The 12,309-nt window shown below is 45.5% G+C and overlaps 1 protein-coding gene across 15 annotated transcripts in view; it reads right to left on the bottom strand.

Moving 5' to 3' along the window:
• Positions 1 to 12,309, bottom strand: part of DLG1 (discs large MAGUK scaffold protein 1) — a 272,859-nt gene that overhangs the window by 204,434 nt on the left and 56,116 nt on the right. The window contains exon 1 of one of the 15 annotated variants that reach the window (XM_025211512.1): positions 11,801 to 12,277. The exons of 13 other annotated variants lie outside the window; for them this stretch is intronic. In XM_025211512.1, the coding sequence (XP_025067297.1) occupies positions 11,801 to 11,992 (192 nt within the window). In that variant the 5' untranslated portion in view covers positions 11,993 to 12,277. Of the gene's footprint in view, positions 1 to 11,800; positions 12,278 to 12,309 lie in introns of those variants that run through there. One more of the 15 variants, XM_025211515.1, reaches the window with a different exon arrangement.

The raw sequence follows: 12,309 nt of genomic DNA, 5'->3' as shown, positions 1-12,309 counted from the left end.
CCCATATTCTGCCTTTGAGTGTGGCAGAAAGGGGTGTTCTAGAGGGAGAGCATTGAACTGGATCCCCTGAACGATCTATCCACTATTCAATATCTTCCGCGCCATCTGCCGTTATTGGTTTAGAGATGCCAGAGGAAACATCTCCAACAATTCTGTTCAATAGCCTTGAATAGTCTTTCATTCATGAATTTATCCAGTCCCTTTTTTTAACCTGGGTGTGCTATCATCCTCCACCACCTCCTGTGGCAATGAACTGCACAAGTCCACTACAAATGGCATAAAAAGTCCTTTCTTGTGTTAGTTCTAAATCTGTCACCTACTGATTTCAGCACCTGCCCCCTAGTTCTAATGGTCCACGACTTGGTGAACAACAGCTCCCTGTTCACGCACTTGGCCCACACCCTTCACGGTTTTATCAGCTCTCAGCCTTCTTTTTTCCAAACTGAAGAGTCCTCGTTTTTTAGTCTCTCCTGGTCTAGCAACTGCTCCAGGCCCCCGATCATTTTGGCTGACTTTCTCTGGACCTTTTCTAATTCTACTGCATCCTTCTTTTGAGATGCACACAGTATTCAAGATGCAAGTGCACTGTGGATTTACATGGTGGCATGATGATGCTCTCCATTTTGTTTTCAGTTCCCTTCTTAAATGATGCCCAACATTTGTACTGGCTTTTCTGGTTACCACTTGGGACAGGGAGCCTGAGGCTCCTGTTACTTTAAGGAGAGAAAGCACAGCCGATGCAGCCCAGCAGCAGGATACAAGCCAGGTGCAAGGCGGCAGGCGGTAGAGAAACACTGCTGCCAAGTCAGGGCGCTGCTCATTCGCCTGGGCTGGAGAACGCTGCCTAGGGCTGCCTGCTGCAAAGCTAGCGGCTAGGCCATCAGACAACAGGGCAGAGCCTAGCTCGGGCAGGGGTGCTGCTGGAGCAGCGGTCACAAGCTGCTGTGGAAACCAGCCATCAGGCCCAAGGGACGCCCCTGCGCTGGCTGGCTGCCACCGGACCGGACAGGGCAGGGCTCCGGCAGCTTGTGTGACCGGAGCCTGAGCCAGAAAGGCAGCCTGGCCCGGCAAGCCGCAGGAGAGCTGGCGATTTCCAGCATGCCCTGGGAATGCAAGCAAGGCACGGAAGGCGTGCTACCAGGGGACACGATCCAGGGCAGGGGAGAAGCTTGGACACAGCCACTAGGCTTGGAGGCTGTGCTGTAGCCAGAAGGCTTAGTCCTCTGTCACTGTTTATAGCGGCTGTCTGGGTTTGGGACTATTAGCGGTGGCACAAGGTCCCAACAGTGACCCAGGGGGACTGGGACATGGAGTAGGCTTGAACCCAAAGATAGGCTACATCCGAGAGAGAGATGGTAGCCTAGCATGGGCTGAAGCCAAGTAGGGGCTAGGGCCCAGACAGAGCCAAAGTAGGCTCAGCACCAAGAGCATGGCAGAGACAGGACAAGAGGCCCAGACAGGATCAAAGCAGGACCACTGCCCAAAACAGGGTGGAGACAGGGCCAGGAGGCCCAGGAACAAAGTAACTGAGACAAGGGCTAGAGCCCAGAAGCCAGGTCCAGCATAGTGGACCTAGGCTAGAAGGCCCAGCAAGAGAAAGGGGCAGATGCTGGGAAGACCAAGGCACCAACAAGGGAGAATGGCCGAACGGTAACATCTACGAGGCATGGGCATGGCTGTAGGGAAGGGCAGAGGCTGCAGGTGCAGGTCAGGAAGGCCCGCTTAGCCCCAGAGGGGCAGAACTAAGACCAGCAGGGTGCAGAGGGACCTGCTGGGGCCAAGAAGAACCACAGTCATTCTAGGACCCTTGGGCAAGCTCTCGTTCAATCAATCAAACACATCAAGGCACAGCAAGCAAGTGAGAAGTGGAGGACACCCCAGAGCTGGAGCCGGGCAAGGGCCGCGTGGTCATTAGGGGGTGCCCCAACCTTGCTGTACGCTGAGCTCTTATTAGAGAACGATCTACAGCGACTCCAAGCTCTCCTTCTCGAGCCAGAACAACCAGACCAGGACCCAGGTCACCTAAATCCTACGGACTAGTTAAGTGCTCCTCAAACCTGAGGACAGGCACTTGATGCCCAGAAGCTTGGCCAGCAGTTCTTCCAGCTATACAGCTGGTTCAATAAAAGGTATCACAAAAAACCCCTCGCCGTAAATGGCTAATAAATATCAACATTTAAAAATACATTACCAATGAAGATACAAGTCTGACGCACATAAAAATATGTACCAGTGGTAGCGTATCACAGAAGACCCTACTAGCAGAGTACCAGAAATTGCAGCCAACGTGACAAGCAGGTGAGTAACTCGGGTGCAGAGGACTAACCCATTTTAGGGCTGTAAACACCTACAACTCTAAACAGGCTTGCTGGGCCACAGAGGCAACTGTCACTTGAAATACCCTGCTTCAAACCCTCGTGTATGGCACAACGTGTCCAAAACATCCGCATACCATCTTTTAACACGGCAGAGGTGAAAACAAGCAAGAGAAGGGCACTGCCAACACCTTGCCACTGCAATGCCAGGGAAGCAGTTGGTTACTACATGCTCGCATCAGCACAGATAAGGACCATGCTACAAAGGAAGACAAAAATGCCCGGTCTAAACTAGCAGGAAATATCCCTTCCTGGCTCCAAATGGTAAATCAGCAAAAGCCCCGAGACATGATATCACCAGATGCCTTCTACACCACAAAAACTAACTTTCTACCCTCGTCTGGGGACCATAATAATACAACTACATCACACATGCTGGCCAGTGAGCCACAACTCCCTGTCCTGCCATATTCCTGCTATGAAACTTAGCTACTTCAACCTTACACAGACTCAGATCCTCTTCCTTCCCCACTTTGCCAGGAAAAAACATCACCAAATGACACTCCTCTGATAGCCAGAAATCATCTGTTTATTTACAATCTCAGTTTAGCCATCGCCAGTTTATAGTCTTTTGATCTTGTGCCACTACAGTTTTTCAACTTCAAAGGCTGTGCTTCTACCCTAATATTCACCCTCATGAATTTGCTTGTATAGAGTGATCAGATTTCCTCGCAATTGCCATTTGCTGTTTTCTTCAAAGCGTTACATTTACTGAATACCTCCTCCACATACTTTTGTAATAATCTTTTTTGCTTCTTCTGACAGTTATTTTTGCTTTTACACAGATTAATTATACGTATCACTCTCAACCAGGGGTGCTCAACCCCAGACCTGCAGGCCAAACCTGGCCTGCAGAACCACAGCACCCAGGCTCCGGGCGGGCCAGGAAATCTGGCAGCAGGCAGGAGCAGCAATTAATACTGTCAGGCCTTCCCTGCTACCTCCTACCCAGCTTTGCTTGGCCAGCTTAGACCCGGCTGCCCCTGCCCCTCTGTGCACTCAGATCAGGCTTTGCTGTGCCCCAAATTGGGCACACCACACTGGATCCAGCCTATGGATGGGCCAGGACTGCCCATCAGGTCCATGGGGCAAGAAGGTTGAGCACCACTGCTTTAAACTAATTATTACAGGAAAGTAGAAAATTAAGAGCAAAGTAAATTAATTTTGTTTAAATATTTTCCTTCACATTTGCCTTTTAGGGAAAAGAGAAACTATTTTACCACTTGAAGCAAAATATATTTCCACTGGCACACAAAGGTCCTCAGCTTAAGTGTGGATCTTGACATCAGATCCCTTTCTACTTCTTTCCATTCATGACCACATTTATTACATCATCAAGAAATTGATTAATCAACTATTGCCTATTTCTAGAAGTTTTAGATGGAAACCACGTGTCACAGGGCACTCTAAATGCCCAGCTCCTATAAAAGAGTGGGAACTGCTAGGGGAAGAGCCCTAGCATTGACTAGGGAGCTCCAGCTGTGGGTTACCAGAGCAACCAGAGTGAACCCGCCTGTTACAGGTCAGCTGACAGGAAGGGGCAGGGCCTGGCTCACCTAAATCCCAGACCTGAGGCCAGTTCCCTGCTGGCAGCCAAGGGGGAAGGAGCCCTGCCGGAGTGAGTCCTGACTGCACGTACAGTCTCCAACATGGTTGAGGAATGGAACACACCTAGGGTGGCTTGAATGCTGGTAGCCGGGTGGCTTGAATTTATGTTATAGCCCAGGGGCTTGTCTTTTGTTTGTTGTTCTGACTGGTGGCTTAGGTGAGGCTATAAGGGGACGGAGGAGGCCGCGTTGAGAAGCCCCAGAGAGGGCGCAGTGCCAGACAGGGCTGTGGAAAGCCTGAGCGCCAGTGAGGCACAGAGTGAGACAGGGCCGCGGAGGGCCCAGTGAGGACAAGGGATCCAGAGGAGGGCCACTTGCATGATTAGTAGCCTTCGTGATAGACCCAACAAGGTATGGCAGGCGAGAAGGCAGGCGGTTGGCCCAGGAACAGGTGGGTGGGCCATGGTTAGATCGACCCCGAGCAGGCCCCCCGTTACACCATGCTAAGCTTTTTCCATGAAAAAAGCAACGAACTGATGCACCATCACCTGACCTTCCAGTACAAATGCTCACCACACTAGTGAATCTTCTCGATCCCTACACTTACTGTTTTAACTGCTGATCACGTTGCCAAACAACAATGGAATCAAACAAACAAGTGTACTAAACTAGTTTTCCAAAATGTCATTTTCAAGGCTAACTTCTGCTTGAATCAAAATAAAAATCCATCAACTTAAGCAGAAGACCACAGCCAAACAGACAGTATACTTAACATGTGAAGTACATTTCTGCACGTTACAAATACATTTTGAACGAGGGCATAATATTTGGGTATAAAATGCAACTTAACCTGCACTTACCAATTAAACAATTTAAAGTAAAATAATAGTGAGCAATACAAAACCAGAAGAAAATTAACCAAAAACCAATAGGCAAGTTTTACTGCAGACACTGCCAACTGGGCATTGCTGTATCCATGTACCAATTGGCCAACTCTGCTTTTTAGAGGGATGCATGGCAATGACAACTCCAAGATCTGCACAGCTGGGACCCTTATTGCCAAGAGGAAAATCCCTATCAAAATTCTGTTACAGGAAAGCAGAGCAATCACTTAACCATCCCCTCACCACTAATCTCCCTTTTTATTTAAAATCAGTTTAACCCAAAAGGCCACAGAGATTTCATTGTGCAATCTTTCCCTGAAAAAGCAATTAAAATACACAATTAAATTGTCTTCCTTTTTCAAAATAATGTATTGCAGAGTACCTTCTAAGTATGTTACAGTTCATACCATACAAACTTTCCTTTTAATTAAGAGGTTTTCAGAGGATTGTGGAATAGAAGAGTTTTCAGATATTTTAAAAATGTTTTATTTTACTTAGCCATCAAGAGGTAAGCTCAAGGCTGTGGACCTCTCTGGAAAAATTAACTAATGTCACTTAGTACCTGAAGCAATAAAGGTGACTATATGTTTTCCAGGAAGAATTCTTTATCCAAATCTTCAAATACATTTGTGACTTAAGTCTCTTACTGTATTTTATTGTACAACATATTATTTTAAATGTTTTTAATAAAAGCTTTGTTAGTCATCTTAAGAGTAAAGCAGAGGAGGAACGCCAGGGGGGTGGGGAACAAAAGATGCAGTAGCACCCGCCTTCAATTGTGTAGCCCCCAGACAGTGAGCTCTCGACTGCCAAGAGCTCTGGTCCCCTTCATTATTCACAGGCCCCTTGCCCCCTCCCCACCACCAATTACCATTGCAAAATTCTAGATCCACTCTTGGAGAAAAGCACTTGAGGGCCACAAGTGTGCTGGGACCGTGTTCTGTTCCACTACCACTTTTAACTGTTCAGTAAGATGCAAAAAATGAATCTTATATTCACCCATCATTTGCCATTACTGCAGCTGGCAGTATGATCAACCCTCTGGGCAAAGCAAGAAGAGTCTATGTGAAATTCCTTGCAAGCACCTACAGCATTCATTCTCTTTGATGCACATGCTTCAAAGGGGATACCAAAGGGACTACAATATGATCCTGAGGCTCCATATGTGCATCTCTTTCAGCAAAGTGGCAATTTAGAGAGAGGAACCCAGGGTGCTTAAGAAGCCTGACGCTGCTGCCTCAGTGGACAATACCTGGCTCTGGTACAAAACTGTAAGGAGAAAGCGTGTCAGGCACTCAGCTCCCATCAGAAAAGATGCAGAGGTGTTTGAGAAAGAAAGGCTTATCCCTTTTCCTCTGTATTTCCAAGAAAGAAAACTCCCTCAGCTTTACGGACACTCACCTTGCTGACTCACCTTCCTGCTAATTTCTGTGGGTGCCACCTAGCTCTATTATTCAGGGACTTGGTGAACAACAGGTCCCTGTTCCTTTGGTCCACAACCTTCAGGATTTTATAGACCTCTGTCATATCCCCCCCTCAGCCTTCTCCTTTCCAAACTGAAGTCCTAGCTTTTTAGTCTTTCCTGGTCTGGCAACTGCTCCAGGCCCCTGATCATTCTGGCTGCCTTTCTCTGGACCTTTTCTAATTCTAGTACATCCTTTCTGAGATGTGGAGACAAGAACTACACACAATACTCAAAATTTAGGTGCACCATGGATTTCTACAGTTGCATGATGATGTTCTCTGTTTTGTTTTCAATTTTGTTCTTAATGAGACCCACCATTTTATTGGCTTTTTCAGTTGTTGCTGTACACTGAGCTGAGGTTGTTCGAGAACAATCTACAGATACCCGAAGGTCTCTTTCCCGAGTCATAACAGCTAGGTCACTCCACCATTGTATATGTAAAATTGGAGTTATTTCCCCCCCACCCCATGTGCATTACTTGACATCTGTCAACACTAAAGTTCATCTGCCACTTCTCTACACATTCTCTTAGCTTGCTAAGATCTTTCTGCAGCTCCTTTCTATCAACTTGAGATTGAATTACCCAGGATAATATAGTATCACCTGCAAGCCTGGAGATTTCACAAGGTTCTCCCTTTTCTCACTGCACAAAAGAACCTTCCCTCCAATCCTGTGGCAGCTCAGTATTTTGAAGAGGGTTTGGGTGAGGGACCTGGTCAAACGTTTTTTGCAAATCCAAGTGGATCATCTCAGCTGGATCCCCCTTGTCCATCTTAATACCCTCAAAGAGCTCCAGCAGACTGGTTAGGCAGGACTGCCCTCTACAAGAAGCACATTTACTCTTCTCCAGTATTTCCTATTTGTCCATGCGACTTGAAAATTTTTAGCCTAAAGCAGTTTGGACAGATTATAAAACCAAGACAATAGGAGGCTAGGCGCTGACTCTGCAAAAAGCCCTCAATCAAGATGATGATAATGATGGGTTTCAGTGTTTTCAACACATATCTAGACTGCATTTCTGTACCTAGTCACCATACAAGAAAATGCAAAAAACATGCCTCAACCCCTGACAATCTTTGCCAAAACAGTTCAAATCGCTTGATTTTAACATTTGCAACATTCTGTATTTCATAGAATCATAGAAAATGAGGGTTGGAAGGGACCTCAGGAGGTCACATTAGTCCAACCCCAAGCCCCAGCTAGATCATCCCAGCCAAGATTTTGTCTAGCTGGGCCTTAAAAGCCTCCAAGAATGGAGAGTCCCCACACCACCTTTCTCAGTAGACTGTTCCAATGCTTTACTACCCTCCTAGGGAGAACATTTTTGCCTAATATCCAACTAAAACTTCCCTTACTGCAATTTGAGCGCATTGCTCCTTGTTCTGTCATCTGCCCCCCACTGAGACCAGCCCAGCTCCATCCTCTTTGCAGCCCCCCTGCAGGGAGCTGAAGGCTGCTGTTCAATCCCCCTCGGTCTTCTCTTCTCCAGACTAAATCAGCCCATTTCCCTCAGCCTCTCCTCACAAGTCATTTGCCCCAGCCCACAAACCATTTTCATTGCCCTCCGCTGGACTCTCCCCAATATGTCCACATCCCTTCTGTAGTGGGGGACCCACAGCTGGACACAGGACTCCAGATGTGGCCTCCCCAGTGCTGAATAGAGGGGAAGAATCACTGCCCTCCACCTGCTGCCAACACTCCTACCAATGCAGCCCAGGATGGCATTGGCCTTTTTGCCAACAAGGGCACGCTGCTGGCTCTTATTCAGTTTATTGCCCACTGTCAGGTCCTTTATGCAGAGCTGCTGCCCAGCCAGTCACCCCCAGCCTGCACCGGTGCATGTACTTGTCCTTGTTGAACCTCCTGAGATTCCTTCTGACCCAATCTTCCAATTTGTTGAGGTCTCTCTGAATCCTAGCCCTATCTACTATCCTCCACATCTCTACTACTCCCCCCAGCTTGGTGTCATCTGCACACTTGCTGAGGGTGCATCCATCCCATCTTCTAGGTCATTGATGAAGACACTGAACAAAATTGGCCCCAGGACCCATCCCTAGAGCACTCCACTTGATACCGGCTGTGTACTAGACATCAAGCCATTGACTGCTACTCCCCGAGGCTGATGCTTCAGCCAGTTTTCTATCCACCTAACAGTCCATTCATGCAGCCTGTACTTCCTTAGCTCGCCTGCGAGATCGCTGTGGGAGACCGTATCAAAAGCCTTGCTAAAGTCAAGGTACACCACATCCCCCGGTCTCCCCACATCCACAGAGCCAGTCGCCTTGTCATAAAGGCAGTCAGGTTGGTCAGGCATGACTTGCCCCTGGTGAATCCATGCGGACTGTTCCCGATCGCTGCTTCTCCTCCAGGTGTTTAGAAATGGATTCCTTGAGGATCTGCTGCATGATTTTTCCAGGGACTGAGGTTTGTCCGACTGGTCTGTAGTTCCCTGGATCCTCCTCCTTCCCCTTCTTGCAGACGGGCACTATGTTTGTCCTTCTCCAACCATCCTGGACCTCCCCCAATCACCATGAGTTTTCAAAGCTGATGGCCAGTGGCTCTGAAATTACGTCAGCCAACTCCCTCAGCACCCCCGGGTGCACTGCATCTGGCCCAATGTACACACATTTTTGATTTCAAGTGAAAGAACAGTGATTTCCTTTAACAGCTTAACTGGAAGAAAGGGAAATGTCTAAGTCAACAACATCAACCAGCACAGACAACTGAAGCAACTTCTTGTGCTTGGACATTTTTAAATGTAAATTTTCAAAGTTTAATATTGCATACTTGGAACAGAACTGAGTAAACCTCCTATGTTATTTAGGGAACTCTGTTCCATCGTTATACATCAAGACACTCACAAAATTGATTGTTGGTAGAGAAAGAATGGCTAAATCCACTGAAATATTGAAATTTTACTTCAGCTAAGAAACAAAATGCCATATATAATTACAAAGGCATCAATATTTATATGGGACATCTCCCTCAGTCTAGAATTTTATTACTAGCAAATGCGTACCAAATTGTAAATGGACCACAGAACAATACATTGTCTTAAAAGGTATTTGGTCACATGGAGGGAAAGAAACACAAAAAATGGCAAACTTTCATTTACTATAATAGTTGTTGATTCTCACAGCGCAGTCTGCTCTGTGTGTGAGGGACTGAACAGCTTGTCCTCCCTTGCTGCACCAGATGCAGCTGTTCGGTATAGAGTCATTTAAATATTAACCCTTCAACTTTCTGATAAGCTACAATATTTGAAGTACATTATGCTTGAAAATAATGCTATTTTTATATTTAAGAAACCAAGTTAAGCTTTAACCTTTTCAGTATTTCACAACAGTCCCATGTTAAAAAGTCCATATCACATCAGTTCTGCATTCTCTGTGCATTCATTTCAACTATTCTTATCTGCCATCTAAAAATATTCAGCGCATTCAGGATCTGCTTGACTGCAATACAGGATGTATGTGCTGTGTCAGTACTTGTAAACAACTGTGCCTTAAAAAGGGAATAAAAAGACTTATGTCTGCCAATACGAGAACAAATTATAATAAAAACGTGACAGTTGGGAAAATATTTCTCTCAAATTTGCTTCAGTCTAAGTGCCTAACACAGGAAAGCCAAACGGCATTCAAAATGTTATAAAAATGCTGCTACTGGTTACATTTTAATGAAAGAGTCTTTGAAGCAGGCGCACAGCCGCGCAGCAATGCCCTGCACGTTAGCAGCATCGCTGCTCCCCACACCAAGGGCCCAAATGTTCAGCAGAAATCGCTCACGTGCATTCTCTGCTGTTGTCCCACCAGGGGGCAACCGTGACCCTCCACCCGTGTCTGGAGACCTTGACGCTGCAGATGGTCACAGCCTCCATTTCCTTTTCCAAAACTTGAGCAGCAAGACCACAAAGCAGTGGGGAAGCACTAATAACATTCCTCTCTTTTTCACACACGGCCACCGTGCCGGGTACAACTCCCGGGTGAGCCTGCAATCACTGATCCTAGCACCAGCCCGGGCTCTGTTCACACAGCCATTCATCCCCTTCAAGCAAGTACAAGTTTGCGCGGCGCCCTGGGAATCTGTGCCGCTCGACAAGTTAATTGTGTGTTAATAATTCTTTTGATGTATGGTTACAAAAATACAGATGCACAGATATATGGATGTACAGTAAAACTGCTACCACCAATCATCTCCAAGAAGAAATAACTACCTTAAAAAGGATATCTTCTATTTTTCTCTCTCAAGATACCTTTTATTACCTGCTATTTTTACACAGTCGCTTTTCACTATTAAAAAATGTTTTTCCCTCTGAAACTGTCCAGCACCGTTCCTGAGCTACTATGTATTACAGAATGTGGTATAAGAAACGTTGGGGGTTTTTGTTACATTTTTTGTTTTTTTAAGGGCCACAGAAGAATTACACAGTGTCTGCTCCAGACTTGCATTTACCATTTCACTACGTTTTTTACAGTTCTCAGGCAAATGCAAAAGATGTGGATAGAAGAAAAACGGAACGCATCACTGCATCCTGGAACTGAATACATCCAAACTACAGATTATATTTAGATAAGTAAATTAAGCCAGTAATCTAAATTTACATTCATGCTATACAAAATTCTCAGACATTCGAGCTGTGTTTTTCCTCAGCTGTAACAAACACACTGCATTTCACGAAGTACCCCACAAATCGTACCAGCCTACATCAACCTGCTGTCATGGATACGTGTCTACACGTGTGTCTACAAAGGAGGCATAAAATAGCTACTTCTGGTTGTAAATTAATTTATTTAAATGTTGTTTTAATACATCAAACCACAAACTGGTGTTTTCTAACTGGATGTTAAATGCTCTAAATTAATTAAAATCTGCACCTGAAAAGTAACTTTTACCTATATATTTCATCATTTTTTTTTTCAATTGTTGAAGCACTCTCATATTATTTAACAAATGAGCAAAACTATTTAACTGTTAAAGTTATTTTGAAATAAAGCCTGAAAATGCTCTCTTAACACAAGTACAATTATCAAGTTGTATCTATTTTATTACTCTATAATTCCAGCAGTTGAATTAGACCTAAAATAACTAAAAGCCTGAGGTCATTGTTAAACCCAAAACTGCCACTAACAATTGCTTCCATCAATATGATGTCAGAAGGCATTTCCAGCCCTGCATATCAATGGGAGTCTCCTGTGTATTTAATTCTTTACAGCTGAAGAAAATGAAAGCCAAGCGCAATAAAGTGATTACATGATTAATGCCGATTGATGAAGAATGACGACATATTACATGCAACGTACACCAAATTCCAAAGACCCTTTTGAACAACATCTGAACAGTATAGGTATATCATTCGTTACTTTTGTCAGATTCACAGAGACCACTGAGAACTGGCTAGCTAATACATGGAACAAAAGCATACCAAGTCATCTGAATCTTAGTATCTCATTCCCTAGACATGACGACTTAATCACTAGCAACACATTAAAAATTAAGCTCGGGTTTTTAGGAAAGCCTCTTCAGACCCACCTTACATCCAAACATTAACGATATTGTGTTGTTGGTGCATGCTACTTTACAGTGGCACAGCATCGGAGAAAAGCAATCCAAGTTTTTGATGCTAGGAGACATTTTCTCAGACCCTGGGCACTTCAATCGATCCGTGATTGAAATTCCAGAAAAATGCCTCTGTAAACGCTGCTTGCTGCCTGCCTTTGACATTTACTCTAGGTCCATAGTGCTCAAAATTGAGCTTTCATTCCTCAGGAAATGTTGCTCCCTCGCGTTAGAGATCAGTTCAGCATTTCAGGACTGCTACTGACAAATCCTTGTGTCCACCTTCAAAATGTTACACCCCACTTTTCAGTCAGTTAGATCAGCACGAAGGGACAAGTGTACCAAGGCCCAAAGTCTTGCTGGGTGGGATCCCCTCTGCCGGCACCCAGGCTCAGCTCCACCTGCTGCAGTGCAAGGTCTGCCGTCTCCTCCACGAGAAGAGAAGCAACTCCAGCCGAGCCACTTGCTCAACGTATGCCGGT

The sequence above is a fragment of the Alligator sinensis genome, unplaced genomic scaffold, assembly GCF_000455745.1.
Source record: "Alligator sinensis unplaced genomic scaffold, ASM45574v1 scaffold632_1, whole genome shotgun sequence".
Classification (NCBI taxonomy): Eukaryota; Metazoa; Chordata; order Crocodylia; family Alligatoridae; genus Alligator; species Alligator sinensis.
Note: the sequence above shows the minus strand (reverse complement) of the source record. Positions and strands in the feature narration are given on the sequence as shown.